The sequence below is a fragment of the Homarus americanus genome, unplaced genomic scaffold, assembly GCF_018991925.1.
Source record: "Homarus americanus isolate GMGI-L3 unplaced genomic scaffold, GMGI_Hamer_2.0 scaffold30535, whole genome shotgun sequence".
Classification (NCBI taxonomy): domain Eukaryota; kingdom Metazoa; phylum Arthropoda; class Malacostraca; order Decapoda; family Nephropidae; genus Homarus; species Homarus americanus.
This window is the reverse complement of record NW_024732440.1, coordinates 12624985-12644523: the sequence shown is the minus strand read 5'-3', so window position 1 is coordinate 12644523 and position 19539 is coordinate 12624985. Positions and strand designations below refer to the sequence as shown.

At 43.3% G+C, this 19539-nt stretch overlaps 1 protein-coding gene across 2 annotated transcripts in view; it reads right to left on the bottom strand.

The window, feature by feature from the left end:
* Positions 1-8492: 8492 nt before the first annotated feature.
* The window catches only part of LOC121868831 (macrophage mannose receptor 1-like), a 30529-nt gene continuing 19482 nt past the window's right edge, over positions 8493-19539 (bottom strand). The window contains exons 20-36 of one of the 2 annotated variants that reach the window (XM_042369800.1): positions 18805-18878; positions 18469-18636; positions 17393-17607; positions 17059-17188; positions 16716-16886; positions 16406-16522; positions 15203-15345; positions 14755-14848; positions 14033-14136; positions 13183-13317; positions 12764-12941; positions 12130-12256; positions 11807-11928; positions 11223-11384; positions 11068-11109; positions 10609-10708; positions 8493-8866 (exon numbers count right to left, since the gene is read on the bottom strand). In XM_042369800.1, the coding sequence (XP_042225734.1) occupies positions 8863-8866; positions 10609-10708; positions 11068-11109; positions 11223-11384; positions 11807-11928; positions 12130-12256; positions 12764-12941; positions 13183-13317; positions 14033-14136; positions 14755-14848; positions 15203-15345; positions 16406-16522; positions 16716-16886; positions 17059-17188; positions 17393-17607; positions 18469-18636; positions 18805-18878 (2086 nt within the window). In that variant the 3' untranslated portion in view covers positions 8493-8862. Of the gene's footprint in view, positions 8867-10570; positions 10709-11067; positions 11110-11222; positions 11385-11806; positions 11929-12129; positions 12257-12763; positions 12942-13182; positions 13318-14032; positions 14137-14754; positions 14849-15202; positions 15346-16405; positions 16523-16715; positions 16887-17058; positions 17189-17392; positions 17608-18468; positions 18637-18804; positions 18879-19539 lie in introns of both variants that reach the window. The other variant, XM_042369798.1, reaches the window with a different exon arrangement.

Sequence of the window (19539 nt, the reverse complement as noted above, 5' to 3'; positions counted from 1 at the left end):
TCCTCCACCTTCCACTCCTCCACACACTCTCCTCCACCTTCTACTCCACCAAACACGCTCCAAAATCTTCCACTCCACCACACATGCTCCTCCACCTTCCACTCCTCCACACATGCTCCAACCTTTTAGTATACCGTGTATGCAAGGCACACTATGTTATATCTGATGGCAAGATAGTTGATATACTAAACCTGTATCCATACTTCGCTTTTAGTAGTTAATAAACTTCTATGTACTTACTAAAGAAACAATTTCCTCTAACCCTCAACGCCATAATAACCACTATGACCACTGGGGTCTAATAAACACCCTTCGTAATCTCTACTCTTAATCGTTTCTGTGCTACCGATAACAAGATGAGTATGGGGTGCACAATAAACTAGCTGGTGTCCGCGACAAAATGAGACAAATAAAAAATATTAACACATAAACACTTACCGGCTGTGTGGCCCAACAAGGCTCTGGTCCACGAGTAATGAGTGAGTGAGGCAGTTGGCAGTCCAGGTGTAGTTTACTAGTTAGGGGTACTTGCCTGGCCAGAAATGTCGACAAAGAGTGAGCTCTCACACCACCTGGCCAGGAGGAGTCAAAATGACCTTAAAGTACTCTATCCATAAGGGTCATGAGTGTCCGAGCGAGTAGGACATATGTAGCCCCCCCCCCCCTCCCCCAGCCGTGGCAAACATGGAAATACTAAGCAAAAATCCATTCGTACTTGATCACTAACGCTAATTAACGGCACCACACTTAACACAGGTGGTCATTGAACACTCCTACACCACCATTGTTAACCATAGCACCATAAGACCCACAACAACACGCACAACAGCCGAGTACGGAAGTTCAGAACACTGTGGCAGTCAACGACGGTGCTGCCGGCTGCCCTCTGTGATCGCCAACAGACAACAAGGGTGACTAAACAACGTGTTAGTAATCAAGGAAAATGGGAGAGAAAACGTGAATTAATAATGCCTGATGAACGAGAATTAATAATGCCTGATGGACATGAATTAATAATGCTTAATGAACGTGACTTTATACCAAATGAAAGGGGTTTTTTGCCTGATGAACGTAAATTAATAATGCCTGATGAACGAGAATGTCAATGCCCAATGAACGTGCGATGTACTCTGCAATAATATACCATATCAACAACAGATAATTCAAAATTAAAAAACCGACCATTAACATTTTGGAAGAAGAAGAAGAAATAGTTTAGAAACTTTAGAGTATAAATTAAACCTCTTATTTCTCTTATCACTCACAACAGCTCCACGCCTGCCCACAACCTTCCCAAACACCTTCGTTACGGGGGTACATAATTTAGCTCATGGAGGGGCCGTACACACACACACACTCACACACACAGGTATTACCACTTCCTTCTATGAATATACTGCTATAGTGAGTAAAGATAGCAAACTATATTTTATGTGAATGATCTAACGTAAGAGGGAGGTATAACATCGACATAGCAGCCATTAGTGAGTCCCTGTTCCCAGACGAGGGTCCTTTCGCAAAACGGGGGTCTGACTATATCTTCTTCTGGAAGGGTAAGCCTGCTGTGGAGAGAAAACGCATTTATGGAGTTGGCTTTGCCATCTGCCAATGCATCCTGCATAGGCTAACTGAAATGCCTGGTGGAATAAACGAGCGCCTCATAACGCTCCGGGTACCACTGAATCACTCATGTCATGCCTTTTTCATCAGTGCATACGCCCCAACACTATAGATGCAGAGGATGACATCAAGGAGGCCTTTTACGTCGACCTTGACAGAGTGCTAACCTCTATCCCCAGAGATGATACAGGTAAGGATGTGCTCCTAGGTGCCTTAAATGCCAGAGTTGGCAGAGATGCTGACATTTGACAGGGAATCATAGGGAGAAATAGGCTAGGCAAGTGTAACCCCAACGGCTTACTCCTCCTCAGCAAGTGTGCTGCACACAACCTCACTATCCTAATACCTTGTTTAGGCAAGCCGACAAGTTCAAGGGTTTGTGGCAACACCAACGATCCAAACACTGGCATCTCGTAGTCTACATTATTGTCACAAAAAGAGATCGCCAAGATGTCCTCATTACCCGAGCCATGCGTGGCTCGGACCACTACGACACTGATCATCGGTTCGTCAGAGATCAGTTTTCACTTCATGTCGCCCCAAAACGGCGAAGGCAACAAGCCTCCAGGAGAGGTTTTAACACTAATCGTTTGGAGGATCCAGTGGTAGCAGATGACTTCAGAGCAGCTTAAACATAGGCTGATAAACAACCCGACAACGAACAACCAAAATCCAAGTGCCGAATGGGATATTCTCAACACTGTCATGCCCAAAACCTGCAGAGAGACCCTCGGGCAGATAGAAAGAATACACCAGGACTGGTTTGGTTTGATGAAAATGACCGTGACATCAGTGTACTCGTCAAGGATAAGCGTGCTGCTTTAGCTGACTAACAAAACAACCTTCAGTCACGAACCAAAGTTGATAACTTCGGCAAGAAGAAAGCTGCGACCCAGGGCGAACTCGCAATCTAAAGAACGACTGGTTTAAAATTAAAGTATGTGAAATGCAAAAACTTACAGCTGAACACAAGATGCGCAAATTATTAAATTCCACTAAAACATTTTATGGGCCAATCACTCATGGCACAGTTCCCTCCTCTCCTCCGACGGTAATTCCCTAATTAAAGACGAAGAAGGCATCCTTCAGTGCTGGAAAGAGCACTACCATTTATTCCTCATTTAAAACACCGATGTGGATGTCCTGACTACCCAGCAGTTCCCTCAACATCCAAAGCTAACCCACCTCAGCTATTCTCCATCCCTGGATGAGGTGGCTACTGCCATCAAACAGATGAAAAATAACAAAGCCTCAGGGTCTGATGGAATCCCAGCCGAGATGTATAAGGCACGAAGACTTCTGCTTACCAGCCTTCTCCACTCTTTCCTCGAGAATATATGGGAAAAGCAGGAAATCCCCCAAGCTCTTAGAGACGCCTCCATCGTCAAAATTTATAAGAACAAGGGAGACCGGTCAGACTATGGCAACTACCATGGGATCTCGCTGCTGTCCATATCTGGCAAGATTATTGCCCGAGTCCTCCTAAACAGGCTTCTTCCCGAGGTGGAAAACTTCCACCCAGAATCTCAATGTGGCCTTAGACCACCACGTGGCACCAATGGCATGATCTTTGTTGCCCGCCAGATACAGGAAAAGTGCAGAGAACAGCGTCGTGACCTGTATATGGCCTTCATCGACCTAACTGAGGCCTTCAAGTCGGTTAACAGAGAAGCCCTCTGGCGGACTCTCAGCCGCTTTGACTGCCTACCAAAATTCATCGGCATTGTGAGGCAACTCCACGATGGCATAAACAGGAGTGTCCTACACAATGGCACCCAGTCTGAATTCTTCCCCATTCAAATGGGGCATAAGAATACAACTAACAAAAATAATTTACAAAATAATATTAACACCACACTGAGACTATAATAATAATAATATTATTATTATTAACAACAATAATAATAATAATAATAATAATAATAATAATAATAATAATAATAATAATAATAATAATAATAATAATAATAATAATAATAATAATAATTCAGTAAAGTTGCCATACAGGTTTACAATTGGATAAGCATGTTTATAAACTGCAGTTTTACAGTTCAACATGAATATAGATAATGTAGGTAAGCGGTGCACGTCGGCTGTGGGAGCAACCAGTTTCCTGTGTGCCTAGACAGTGTAGGTAAACAAATGGTGTTAGAGTCTTGGTATCACATAAAGAATCTCCACCCTAACTTGTTGCATCACCCTAACTGACCCTAATGTTAGGATAATTCAACAATTTCCATGTCAATACTAATTAATAGAATCCTACACCTTCACATAATCAATGAACGAAGAATATAATATGAACTTTTGTGCATTTATATAAGTTGTACCAAAAACATTGTCGTTCATCACCATTCAACAAAAAACGAGCTCGACTTTTTATTGCGGTAACTTAAGAAATTTTTCTCTCTGGTATCTTCCAGTTCCAAGTGTGTTAAAGTCAGTCTGTAAGTCAGTCTGTAAATCAGGCTGTGTATATTGCGTGTCTAGTAGTTAAGGCAGCAGCTCACCGTATAAGACAGAAAATCTTAAAGATAAAAAGCTCAAACATATCTTCACCTTTTACCACAGATCAACCACACGACTGCACCCAACAGGAAACACAAAAAACTCTATCAATTATTATTATCTTTCAGGCAATTGTGAAGCTGTGTAGTAAATTCTCTGTTTTCTTGTCCTTTCTTTTTTTCTACCATAACGTCATCTTCAATCAGAGTTCAAGAAGGTGCAATTTTCTTCATTTCTCCCAAATAATAGTCTTAAAGAAGAAGGTTGTATAAAAGTATACGAATCTGGCTTCTGGGAGGAGGAGGAGAGGAACACACACGAGGTACAGTATAGGATGTCCTGTACGCCTCGGGACCCAACCTTCTTTTTTCTTCTTCTTCTTCAGACAGAGGGTTGTGAACTGTTGTGTAAAAGTAGACTAGATGGTTTGTGAGAAAAGGGTGGAGGGTGTGAAAGGGAGGAAGGGCAATGGGGGGGGTGGTGAGGGAGGTGGAGTAATGGAGGTTGGTTAGGTTACATTATGTTAGGTTAGGATTAGCAGTAGGTTGGATAATCTTCAGGGGGGCTAATCAGGAGATCTGAGAGAGAAACCTCCCCCCGCCTCCTTCGATCACCGAGCAGGATGAAACTATGGGCAAGTTTCTTTACGCCATTTGTCTCTATCTACCCGGCAGTAATTGGGGACCTGGATGTTAATCTATCGACAGATCGTATTCCGGGGTAATGATTAGCCAGTGCGGTTGGGTTATTCTCGGACACTGGGTCACACACCTCATTAACTCAGGGTTGGGTTGTTGTGTTGACAGCTTCTACACCTAAAACTACATACATACATAATAGTTGTCCGTCGTGTAACGAGGATGGCCGGTCCAAGGGCCACCTAGGCGCGATTTCGTTTAAGGTGTAGAAGCTGTCGCCAACACAACAAACACACCCTAAGTTAACGAGCTGCATGACCCAGTGTCAAAGAATAGTCCGAGAAGACCGGACAACTCGCCAACTGCACTGGCTAACCATTACCCCGGAATACGATCCGCAAATCGTTTAACATCCAGGTCCCCAATTACTGCTAGGATGACAAAGGCAAATGGCGTAAAGAAACTTGCCCATAGTTTCACCCTGCCCGGGGATGGAACCCTTGTCCGCTAGCTTGCGAGGCGAGCATGCTGAGCATTACACAACAGGTCGCCTTATACATTCGTACATACATACATACATACATACATACATACATACCCGGTAGATAGATAAATAGATAGATAGATAGATAGATAGATTTTCAGTAAAATCCTCATACAAATTCACATTTATTCAGCATGATTACAGAATTCAGTGCAGATAAACAAACAATGTGTGTACGATGCCGTTTGAAGATGTGTGTGTATGTACTGTATGTGTGTGTGTGTGTGTGTGTGTGTGTGTGTGTGTGTGTGTGTGTGTGTGTGTGTGTGTGTGTGACCTTCTCGGCACCGTGTCGTGACGTAACCTCACAACATCACGTATATCATAACATTCACTGCATGACTCTACTGTACATAGTTATTAATTTTCCTCTTTTTCACTTCAGGCATCTCTCTCTCTCTCTCTCTCTCTCTCTCTCTCTCTCTCTCTCTCTCTCTCTCTCTCTCTCTCAAACATGTGTCAGCCTGACTTCAAATACCTGCTCTACCATGAATTATTACCTGGCCCTACCCTAACCTCAAACCATACCCTACCCTACCCTACCATGCCCTATCCACATCCTACCCTGAAACCCTACCCAGTCATGCTCCGCCCTACCCCTTGGCATACATTCCTTCACCTGCCTCCCTCCATCCCTCTATGACCTCCTCCTCACACCTCACCTGCCTCCAACTTTTACTTAAAATAAAATAAAATAAAACCTCTTTTTTTTACTCACTCACTCCCTCACTCACTCACTCCCTCACTCACTCACTCACTCACTCACTCACTCACAGAACAAACTATTCCCCATTCTCGTAGACTCATATAAATTAGGGTTCATTTGTTATGGTCAAATAATGGTACAGTAACAGTCATTTAATAAATAAGTAACAGTTAAGTAATTCAAGTAACAAGTAAATAACATTTAAGTATGTAAAGCTGCAAAGTTACAGTTAAATACAGTTGAGTAATAGGTAAGTAATAATTAAGTACCAGCTAAATAGTATTCAAGTAACAGTTAAGTAATAGTCAAGTAACAGTGAAGTAGCAGTCAAGTAACAGTTAAGTAACAGTAAAGTAAGTTAAGCTACAATTAAATAACAGCCAAGTAATAGTTAAGTAACCATTGAGTAACAGTCAAGAAATAGTTAATAGTTAAGTAGCAGTCAAGTAACAGTTAAGTAGCAGTCAAGTGACAACCAAGAAACAGCTAAGTAATAGTCAAGTAACAATTAAGTAACAGTTAAGTAACAATCAAATATCACTGTAACAAAGGATCAAAAAGAAGATACTTGTCTCAACCTTAAATTTTTTCACCTGTGACCAGAGGTAAACACAGGTAGTTGATTCAAGAGAGATGTGACGTTACGTTGAGGAAAGTGAGGGAACGTGTCAAGGCGGGTGATGCATTGTAAGGCAGATCTCTCAAGGCGCTCTGTAGTAAACACCAAAACCTCTTTCGGGGTCTTAGTTACACGATATGATGACGTCTTCAGACTATAAAGTGGGGTAAGGTACAGGTGAGCGTCACGTGAGTCAGTTGTACACAAAATACTAGTTATTATGGTCTGCCGTTATGTATACAGTACATCTCAGTTATCATGACCTTCGAGCCACAAGGACGTCACTTTGTAATTTTTCTGACGCACATCTTTAGCAGGTATCTTGGCCACTTTGACTTTAACACAGTGGACTCTAAGTCATTCCTACACAAAGATGGACCTTGAGGGCGTCACTCACGAGGGCGTCATTGGGAGCTGTCAGCGAGGTTGCTCATACGGGAATGCTGGATCAGTTTAGAAAGAGTCCCGGACGCCTTGTGACTTCTCTATAACTCTATGTATAAAGTCATTGTGATTGAAGAATAAATTGAACACAGGTTAAGCGACGTCTTATCACCAGCTGTGTGTAAGTTGTATTTACTCTTCAGCAGGTTGTCCTCCCCTTCAAGTACTGACATACATCACAACACCCTGAAGCTGCCCAAACACCAGCTGAGTTTGGTACTGGTATCCACAGATCCCACTGCTGAGGAGAAGCCTGATGACACACACACCTGGCTCAGCTACCTGTAGGTCAGACCCTCCCTCATCCACCCACAACAGTAGCCCCAGTGTGTAGATCTTGTACCTCACAGACACAGTACCGAGTCCAGCAATAAATGCCCTTGGACCAAAATTGTTCTTTGTGTACCATCACGGCAGCAGTAGTAACTGGCAGATGACCTTCATCAGTCACCCTCAGGAAAGTTTGCACAAGAGTACCACACCTACTGACACCTGAGGTGAACCAAAACTAGAAAACTCTTATGACTGGACTGACCTACCGGTGAAAAAACTACGACCTCTGCTGGATCGTTCTCTCAACACGCTGCGTATAACCACACACCCGGGGCTGTGCTGTGGTGGAAGAGTTGTGGCCTCCCTCAGCCTGGGTCAGTGACGGCACTGCTGTAAATCAGATCATAATTGGAAGTAATATGCAATCGTGGCGTAGAACCTCTCTGAAATAATACGACTAATAAGAGGCTACAGCTGATGGCAAAACAACCCGGCCAGTACTGTGTTGTGTAAGTGGGCATACTGACCCACCGCCAGTGACCTAGTGGAGGGTCAGAGAGGCACTGGGAGGGTCAGAGAAGCACTGGGAGGGTCAGAGAAGCACTGGGAGGACTAGAGGGGCACTGGGGGTGTCGATATATAGAATGATAAGAGTTGTCAGGCGTGTGTGAACTCCGTGTCTACTTCTATGTTTATGAGCATGGCGAAGCTCATTATGCTATACTAAATCCTGTCAGGTCTTTTTCTTGGTGAAATTTAGTGTTTTTGCGTGGCATGATCAGTGTAGTATGTAGTGCAATAGTGTAGTTATTAATGCAGGAGGTGTAGGTACTGTAAGAGTGTAGTCGTAGAGGTAGTATTGTAGAATGAGAATCCAGAGAGTTTATATTATATTTATTAAAATTATTAATATTTACATAGCATTTTAATCTTTTTCATTTCTATCTCTTTAGATTATATGAAAAAAATGTATATAGATATTTTAAGACACTGGAGGAGACGGTATAAGGATTGGTATTATATTTTGTATATCAACTGTTTTACTTCACCTGGTGATTAAATAAACTAATGTTACCTGAGGGTTAGGTTTGGTTAGGTTAGTGTTAGGTTAGGTTAGTGTTAGGTTAGGTTAGTGTTAGGTTAGATTAGGTTAGGGTAGGTTAGGTTAGGGTAGGTTAGTGTTAGGGTAGGTAATCTTGAGGTGAAATAAGCAAGGGGACTAAACTTCAGGTGGCCCTATAACACTAATAACTAAGACACGAGATAAGAGCTTAACGATGAACAACACCAGACGACGCCTGAGTCCTTGAAGTGAGTGAGAAGTGTTGTCCCTCACCCAGCTGTGCTTCCCTCCCTCGACACCCACTGTAGCGAAGGTGACGTCCACTGACAAGGTCTATCACGCGTGTAATTGTTGTATGACACTTTGTAGTTTATCTGGACGTAAAAGTGAAATATTGGAGCCGCTGAAGCCGTCTGTGTCGTCTACGAGAAGGAGCTGTCATTGGTGCTACCTATACAGGAGACACAGACAGACAGGTGTTGAGAGACGATAATGTAGTAAATTAGAGTATGTCACTAGATAAAACAGACCTCAGCATGACCACTATACATTCCATCAACATATTCACAGTAAATTCCACTAAATATATCTGGTTTTAGATTCATAAACAAAAGATCATCAACTTGTGACTTACCATGAGTCTTGTGTGTTAGGTAAATTTAAACTCTCACATTATGATTGGCTGCATATAGACACATGTTAAGGAATACTGTCAAATTAAAATCATCGAAGAACATCACGTTAGGATCCAGAGACTCACTCACTCTTGCTGGTCAAGCCACATCACCCGTCTCCCACCATGGTTAATGTAAGGTTGGCTGTGACCGCGTCTCCGTGTGAAGGATCACCAAGGCTTTATCAGGTTCAAAGTTGTAAGGGTTGTTTAGTTTGGTTCCACTCGTCTCCATCAGAGCTACGGTGGAGCCATCTGTTGTCCGCAGTGCTGTGTTGTCTCTTACACAGACCAGGTACACTTGGTGTCCGTGTTAAGGATGTTGAGCCATACCTACAGTGTAAGCACAGAGATGATGGCCGCCTCTCAAAACACACTCCCGCCACAATAGTTTCTTAATAGACTGCATAATGTCCGAGGCTTTCACGAGTTGGTGTTTGATGTCTACAAGTCACTTCCTTTTTTGTTTATGATGAACCCAAACACCAATGACTTTACGAGCTCCATTGGTTGTCTAACACCCGAGAAAAAATGGGAAGTGTGACTCGTGGCCAGGGACATCAATATAATTTTTGACCAGATTAATTGGAGGTCAGACAATATATTTAGATTTTTAGTTTTTCTTCACGATGTGCAACAGACACACGGTGTTATCTACATACTCAAGAACAGCAGCATGTAAGTTACAGAGACGGAGTTCATAATTCCGGTCAACCAATGTTTGTATCCCACACTTCCCAGCTGTGTTGAAGAGGTTCACGACAGCCACACAGCCGTGCCTCACACCACTGCCAAACTCTACTGACGCTTACCGAACGCAGCTGTTACATTTCTTGCAAATAATTTTGACCAAATATCATTATTTGGAGGTAAGTTCTGTCACTTGGTGAGAGAGCTTGTGAGAGGTTTGATAAGCAGAGTGGAACGCCACTTTCAGGTCGATGAAAGCTACATAGACACTTCCTTATTCCGGTTTTATGTTTTCAGCAACGACAATGCAGATCCCGGGACACGACGGTTATTCAGCTTATGTTGTGCTTATTTAACCTCATTCCTTCTATCCACTTTGCAAGGTGGGTAGCTCTCTCAGGTCGTAACCCGGGTCCTATGTGGGTTTTTATCAGATCTTGAAAGTGTTATGACCAGGAAGTTGTCCTCTGTGTTGCGAGAGGCTCCTTGTCTGTCTCTAATCACTCAGCGTCTGCCCAGAAGGAGGTCGTAGTCCCTTCAGATCCTTAAAGATGAACCTCAAGGGTTGTTTTAGGCGGCCTGGCACTCTACTGCTCATGTCTTGTAGCCCCGGGGTAACTAATCAGCAATTAAATCAGGACTTTAATCAATCAGGACTTAAAATAATCAATCACCATAAAATCATGACTTAAAGTAATCAATCACCATAAAATTAGGACTTACAAAAATCAAGCACAGGAAATTAGAACTTGGGAATCATGATAAACAAAGAAACATCACACGATGACTGACCATCGACGTTGTGAAGTTGAGAGTGTGACGAGGAGTACCTTGTTCGTCTGGTGTAGGCGTAGAAGCCGAGGAAGGCGAACCCAGCCACCACCACCACAACCGCCAGCACGATGCCCACCACCCCGCCAGTACTAAGTCCTGCCGGTGGGGGAGCGTCAGGACATTACCTCAGTGAATGTTGCATGAGAGAGTAAAATGAGTGGGAGAGTAAGATGAGTGGGAGAGTAAGATGAGTGGGAGAGTGAGAGGAGTGGGAGAGTGAGAGGAGTGGGGGAGTGAGAGGGGGGTAGGCTGACAGGTGATTCACGGTAGTCACTATTATGTCACCCCTTCCTTCACCCTCTTCCTACACCTCATCCTCATCCACCTCCTAATTCACCACCCTTTTCCTCCTCCTCCTCTTCCTCCCACCCATGACAAAACACAGCTTACACATACACCTGTACCGTCAGATTAGTCTTAATTACTCACCTGTGACAGAGACCTCATCAACTCACCTGGCTGACTGGTGGGTGGCGGTGTTGGGTGGACGTCGGGTACTGTGGGAAGGACGTTCGTGAAATTAATTATCTTAAAAAGAATATTTCTAATCTTAGTGTGAGTTTTAGTCGGAGATTAACACAAACTAAATAACAAAACCCATCAAGCTTACTCTTCTCAGTCTTGCAAACGAAGGCGCGGGTGGTGGTACAGTCAACATCTACCCAGGTCCCTTTTCTGGTGAGCATCTCCACACAGTTCTGGGAGTCATTACCAGGTTGGCCGTCATCCCAGTTGATGTAGTCGAGTCCCGTGCCGTCAGTCCATACGTATCCTGAGTCAGCCAATGTTCAGAGCGTGACGGGTTATTTTTTGAGAGGTAAGTTCATGAAGATAGTGTGTGTGTGTGTGTGTGTTTATACAATGAATCAAAACCCCTAGAGAACGATGTCTTTACCCTTACAGTAAGGATGACCTATTTTCTTGGTTAAGATGTCATTGTACTCTAAAAATAAGTCAACGTACTCAACTAGTCAAGACAAGTCATCGTATTCAAGTTAAGACATCGTACTCAAGGGGTTAATACACAACTCATCGTACTCAATGGTGAATTCACTACTCATCGTACTCAAAGGGTTAATACAAAACTAATCGTACTCAAGAGGTTAATACACAAATCATCGTACTCAAGGGGTTAAGATAAATATTCTTATTCGAGGATTTAAGACAACAACATCGTACTCAAGCAAGACGTACCGCTGGTGGACAACACTAGACCAGTCCAAAATGAGTCCTTGATGTTGCTGGTTACTGTGGAAAGAAGCGACGCCTCCGCCTGTGAGTGGATGGACACCAGGCCTCCCTGTTGGTCGGAGCAGCTGGGGAAATAAAGTGCCTTCTAAAACGTGGGATTCAGAAAGTAAAGGAATCAGAAACCTTTATAAACAAGAGAGAGAGAGAGAGAGAGAGAGAGGGAGAGAGACAGAGAGAGGCGAATAGCTAAATTGATAAATAATTAAATAGGTAGATTCATATATGTTTACCTATGCACCTGTTATTGACCATTACCACCTACATACTTGACACTTGCGTCCACCCAGGTCTCCTGGTCTGTGACGGCCAGGTAGCAGTAGGCGCCTCCCAGGTCCAGCCAGTCGTGAGTCGGGCAGTGACCATTGACGGGCGGCTCAGGTGTGGGTGGCGGCCCTGGACACATCAACACAAACATCAACAAACATTGGTTTATCAAATCCAGTATAGACCAGTGATGTAGGACTCAAACCAATAATAAACTAGTCTGGGGAAAGTTGTGAATAAGTCGGGATTTCCTGGTTTGTGGTAAATTTTCTTAAGTAAGGTGTTGACCATGACGTGAGCCAGGTCAGTGTTTACCTACCTCTTGTTAGCACTGCGGTTGAGCGCGTATTAAGCTGCGGAGGATAATAATGAGGCCCCATAAATACGGACCATCAGCAAATGAACTGAGTATGTTGATGTCTCTTCAGGTGATCCATACAAATTCCCTGTCTCAGTATTGACTTCTAAAGGTTTCGCTCTCTGACTTAGTGGTCTCGACTACATCACTGGTGTAGACACGATACATTAAATTTTTTCAAGTGTTACATCAAGAGATTAAAAACATTGTAACAGTCACAAGACACTATATACATCTTTTTCCAACAGTCACAATAAAGATAGCCACAGTGTACACACCTTCCTCGTGTATACAGATGAAGGGTCTGACTTGGTCACAATTCTCGCTGTACCAGAGGCCGTTAGATGAGTCCAGCCTGACGCAGTTGTGGTCGGCGAGGCTGGCGTTGGGTTGGCCACGAGCCCAGTTGGTGTAGGTGGTGGGCCAGCCGTCACTCCACGTGAACTGGTGGTGGTTCTGCAGCGAGGAATTAGGTCATCGTAGTCAAAAGGTTAAGTCATCTTAATCAAAGGGTTAATGGTTCGTACTCAATGGTTTAAGTTTGCGTGGTTTAAGTCATATTACCAGAAGGGTTATGTCTTCGTAATCAAAGGATTAAGTACTGAAGGGGTTATGGCATTGAGGATTAAGTCCTCGTAATCAAGGGGTAGCAGCATTACAACACTGTCCCGGCCATACAACATGTTGTTACACTCACGTTGATGTTGTTGAGTCCTATCCAGGGGTCGCGGGCACCCTGGTTGTAGGAGAGCACCCACACCATGGCTCCTTGCCTCACTTGCTTCACTGAGGCCAGGTGACTCCCCTCACTCACACACGCTGCCTCCGCGTCCTCACCCATGCAAGAGGATAACACGTCAGCCAAGATGATAACACGTCAACCAAGATGATAACACGTCAACCAAGATGATAACACGTCAACCAAGATGATAACACGTCAACCAAGATGATAACACGTCAACCAAGATGATAACACGTCAACCAAGATGATAACACGTCAACCAAGATGATAACACGTCAACCAAGATGATAACACGTCAACCAAGATGATAACACGTCAACCAAGATGATAACACGTCAACCAAGATGATAACACGTCAACCAAGATGATAACACGTCAAAGATGATAACACGTCAACCAAGATGATAACACGTCAACCAAGATGATAACACGTCAACCAAGATGATAACACGTCAACCAAGATGATAACACGTCAACCAAGATGATAACACGTCAACCAAGATGATAACACGTCAACCAAGATGATAACACGTCAACCAAGATGATAACACGTCAACCAAGATGATAACACGTCAGTCAAACTTAAAAAATAAATAATAAATTTTGTTCTTGTTTTCTAAATACATACAACTTAAGGTAGAAATTTTCGTTAATGTAACACTGTCAAAAGACACAAAACGTCATTTCAGTGTTAACTCCGGTTTACACTGACGCAAGGATTATAGCGTTGATTTTACACTGATTTTACGTGTGTGTGTGTGTGTGTGTGTGTGTGTGTGTGTGTGTCATGCAAGTCTCAACATACATGCCAGGTTTTCCGGGTGAGTTCAGAACGGTAGCAGGCGCCGGTGTAGTTCATGTAATTCTGGTAGGGAGGTGAACACGGCTTGACGGTGTCTGAGTCTGAATCTGTCCACAAAAAAAAAACAACAACAACAGTCATCTTAGAATGGCTGGACAGAACACAATACCATCAAGAGGATTAAGGAAAATATAAAGTAATAGAATCACCTGAATATTAGACACCCTAATGCTATCTGGAGGAAAGGGTAAAATTAGTTTTGGTTAGGTTAGGTTAGGTTAGCATTAGTTTTTTATAATCAGGTGAAATAGCTCTAGGTGCCTAATCTTCAGGTGACTTAATTAACCACTAATAAACAACATATCACGTAAGACAAAAATTCCCCACTGGACAAAACCCGCTCCAGCTTAGGTGTGTGGTGGAATTTTGTCCATTAAGATTTGTTTCCTAAAATCCCCTAAAGTACAAAATCCTAATCCCCTTGAAATACAATACCCTAAAATTACATTACATACAAAATCCCAAAATTCCCTATAAAATACAAAATTATAAGGTCTCATTAAGTAAAACAAAATCATAAAATCCCATTCATTATAAAATCGTAATGCCCCTTGAAATACAAAACTCTAAAAATCCCGTTAAATACAAAATCCTAAAATCTCATTAAATACAAAATCCTAAAATCCCCTTAAATACAAAATCCCATAAAGAGACACCCCACTCACCGTCTTTCTTTATCTTACACACATAACCTTTGAATCCGTCACACAAGTCATCGTTCCATTGGCCATTCATGGCGTAAGCTTCAACACACCTCATCTGTAGAGTAAGGAAAGGTTAAAAGTAGTACATTCCCTTAACACATAGTATCTCCCCTCTTTCATTCATTCTTTCTTTTATTCAACCATTCCTTCCTTATTTCCTTCCTTTTTTTCTTTATTTGATTATTTCCTTCTTTTCTTTCCTTATGACATCCCTCTCTTCCTTTCATTCCGTTCTTCCTCCCATATTCTCCTTCCTTTATTCATTCGTTCCTTCCTTCCTTCCTGCTTTCAAACCTGTGCATTATAAACGGATTACACCCATTTTTCCGCCTAAAAAAGACGCCCGTGTCAATAAGCTTTAGGTTAGGTTAGGTTAAAAGAGCTGTCACTCCTCGGGAACACCCAATACCTTGCCAGGCTGACCGCTGGGTTCGCCCGGGTACCAGTTGGTGTAGGTGACAGGAGTTTGGTCGACCCAGTGGAGATCATCTGCCCCTCGGAGTCCCAACCACACATTCGCCTCCAGCTCACCAACCGCCGCCGTCACGTACGCTGAGAGCAAGCAACAAACAATAGCGTTAGTAGAAGCATTACTGTAATATTAGTGAGGCAAGCAACAAACCCAGGTGACAAGCAACAAACAGAAAGCATGAGTGTTAACGAGGCAAGCAACAAACCCAGGTGACAAGCAACAAACAGAAAACATGGGTGTTAATGAGGCAAGCAACGAGCACAGGTGTTGGTGAAACATGTGCGCAAATGTATCCAAGATATCTGTATATGTTACACATGTCCTTGCCGATAACATGTATGTCAACAGGTGCGTCACTTGAGTGCTACAAGAGAACAAGTGTGTTTCAGATACCTTAAGAACATAAGAACCTAAGAATGGAGGAAACTGCAGCGGGCCTATTGGCCCATACTGGGCAGTCCCGTTTGCACCCAACCCCCATCGCTCATATATCCATCCAACCTATGTTTGAAGCTATCCAGCGTATTCGAGTTAATGATGATGTTTGGTAACTTGTTCCACCCGTCTACTATATTTCCAAACCAGTGTTTACCTATTTCGCGCCTAAGTCTAAATTTGTCTAATTTAAAACCATTGTTATGAGTTCGCTCCTGGTTGGATAGTTTGAGTACCTTTGTAATGTCATCTATGTTTAGCCCTGACTTTCATTTAAACACCTCGATCATATCGCCCCTCACTCTACGACTCTCGAGGAAGTGCGAATTAAGATGCTTTAACCTGTCTCTGTACTCAAGGTTCCTAATGCCCGGGATTAGTCTTGTCATTCTCCTCTGAATTCTTTCTAGGGATTCTATACTCATTCTTTAGTACGGTGACCAGAATTGAACTGCGTAATCCACGTGAGGTCTCACAAGCGCAAGATATAGTTTTAGGATAACCTCGCTAGTCTTGTAACTAACACTCCTTTGTATGAACCCAAGTACTTTGTTAACCTTCAGGTGTCACAATTGTTTTAAAAGTGTATCATAAGACTATCACAAGTGTGAGTCGCAAGCGTGTTGTCAGATATGTCAGATATGTATCACAGGTGTGTCATGCGTGCCACAGGTATGTCATATATGCCACGTGTGTGGTAGTCACCTTGTTCCTCAGGTGTGTGGATACTGGCCAGGTCCGCTCCCTCTCCCTCCAGCTGACAGGCGGCTCGTGCGGCATCGAAACTTTTCTCCTCGGGAAAGAACTTAAGACAATTGCTTCCTGTAGAATAATAAAAAAAAATAATAATAATAATATTAATAATAATAATAATGATGATGATGATGATGATGATGATGAATCTTCTAGTAAAACAAGTTGCGGGAGTTAATCTTCAAGTGACACAAAAATTCTAGTTATTATGGTTTTAGTTTCATTGATGGTGAATTATAAATAACACAAGAAGGTCCCTCACCGTCCGCCACCCATCCCATACGACAGCGGCCGTAAGGTTGAGGTGTGGTGTGTTGTGGGGCCAGTGTTGACCCGTGAGGACGCTTACACACACGACCCATCAACTTGCCACAGTTCTCGTCGCCCCAGTACCCTTGACGGTGGTTGTACATGGCCACACAGTCCTCCGCACCTGTTACAGCCATGAAGGTATACGTGTTAGCATTGACCCAATCACATATTTAAACATTTCCTAGCATAAGAGTTTCCTAAGACGGTATTTAATTCTTCACACAATTAGAGACGTTAGTTAAAGCTCACTAATTCGTTATAACATCAACATCACAAACATGAACCACACTCACCCATATCGTTGTTAGGTTCTCCTTTGGCCCAGTTGTCAAAATCAAAAGGTGTCCCGTCGACCCAGCCAAAGCCAGAGTCCATCAGTGCCTGTCCACCAGTCCAGAAGCTCGTGGAGGACATGGAGGAGATCTGACGCAGGGAGAAGCACACACACACACACACACACACACACACACACACACACACACACACACACACACACATATTTACTATAAGGTGATGTGTAGTTAGCATTGATATAATTGTCATATTATTTAATATCACTCAAATATCACTATTATTATCATTATCGTTTATTATTATACTCAAGGCACATAAGCATCATCATCATACTTTAGACTCTATCCAGGCGTTCTCCTCTAAGGTGTGGACGGAGAGGAGCTCCCCGCCGTCCTTTCGACACTGCAGGTGAGAGTCCCCCCAGGTGTGCAGGTCGGCCCCGGAGACGATCTTGTAGCAGTGGTCGTCGTACAAGAGCCAGCTGGGGTCGTCCTCACACGGCACACTCGGGACCGTCGTCGGAGGTGGGAGGGTACTGACCATAGTACCTGTGTTCAGTAGACAGGTAAATGGTTAATTAAGGTGAGTAAGCGGTGTGGTAATGGATTCGGAACTCAGCTGTCCTTGTTCAAAATCTTATCACTTCAGAGCGGCAGTATACGGGGTTGATATCTGGCGTGAATTTGTTGTAGGTGTATCGGTCAGCATGCTCGCCTCGCAAGCATGTGGACCCTGGTTCGATTCCCGGGCAGGGTGAAACTATGGGCCCGTTTCTTTAAGCCATTTGCCACTGTCTACCCAGCAGTAATTGGGGACCTGGATGTTTATAGATTTGAAGATCGAGTTACGGGGTAATGGCTAGCCATTGCAGTTGGAGAGTTGTCCGGTCTTCTCGGACTATTCCTTAACACTGGGTCATGCAACTCGTTAACTCAAGGTGTGGTTGTTGTGTTGGCGATAGCTTCTACACCTTAAACAAATTCACGCCGAAGTGGCCCTAGGGCCGGCCATCCTCGTTACACGAGGGGCAACCATTATTTTATATTAATTATATATATTTTGTATAATAGTAGAATCAAACTTTGTCTGCCGTACTGACCTGACCTGTTTTAACGGTATTACCTTGCTGAGTCTCACACAAAAAGAATGTCTGTCTATCACACAGACAGTCTTAAAACTTAACCAGTCTTACTTGTGCCAGTGTCACACAAAGTCATCAGACTATTACACACAGTCTTAAGACCCAACAGCACTCCAGAAATAGTCTCACCCGACGTCACACACACACACACACACACACAGTCTAAGACTCAACAACACTGTCACAGTCTTACCTCTTCCTCAGTCTCACATTGGTGACATCAGACTATTACACACACACAGTTTTAAAGACCTAAAAGTAGTCTTACCTGGCTGAGCCTCACATACAAAGGGCATCAGGCTACTGCACACTGAGTCCATTAGCTTCAAGGTTTTCCTGCTAGCGGAGCCACAGTTCTCTCTGCCGTAATAGCTGTCTGGCTGGCCCGCCTCCCAGTCAACGTAGGCGAAGGGCGTCCTATCATTCCACTCGTAGCCTATAGGGAGGGACCCAGCTTGTGTGAGATCTGTGTACTCTGCCATAAAGACGATCTCTCTCTCTCTCTCTCTCTCTCTCTCTCTCTCTCCTTACCTAATCCAACAACCTCTATTTGCCCCCCTTATTTATCTCTCTTTTCACCTGTCCCTTCCACCTGTCAATTTACCTGTACGCCCGTCAGAGTACAGGCCAACCCAGATGATGGACTCGAAAGGGGGAAGATTCACCAAGTCTTGAAGGCTGTGAGAAAGAGACAGAAAGACAGTTATTTACTATCATCCTCAGGGGGTTAAAATATCATCCTCATGGGGTTAAAATATCATCCTCAGGGGGTTAAAATATCATCCTCATGGGGTTAAAATATCATCCTCAAGGGGTTAAAATATCATCCTCAAGGGGTTAAAATATCATCCTCAGGGGGTTAAAATATCATCCTCAAGGGGTTAAAATATCATCCTCAGGGGGTTAAAATATCATCCTCAGGGGGTCAAAATATCATCCTCAAGGGGTTAAAATATCATCCTCAAGGGGTTAAAATATCATCCTCAAGGGGTTAAAATATCATCCTCAGGGGGTTAAAATATCATCCTCAGGGGGTTAAAATATCATCCTCAGGGGGTTAAAATATCATCCTCAGGGGGTTAAAATATCATCCTCAAGGGGTTAAAATATCATCCTCATGGGGTTAAAATATCATCCTCATGGGGTTAAAATATCATCCTCAGGGGGTTAAAATATCATCCTCAAGGGGTTAAAATATCATCCTCAGGGGGTTAAAATATCATCCTCAAGGGGTTAAAATATCATCCTCAGGGGGTTAAAATATCATCCTCAGGGGGTTAAAATATCATCCTCAAGGGGTTAAAATATCATCCTCAGGGGGTTAAAATATCATCCTCAG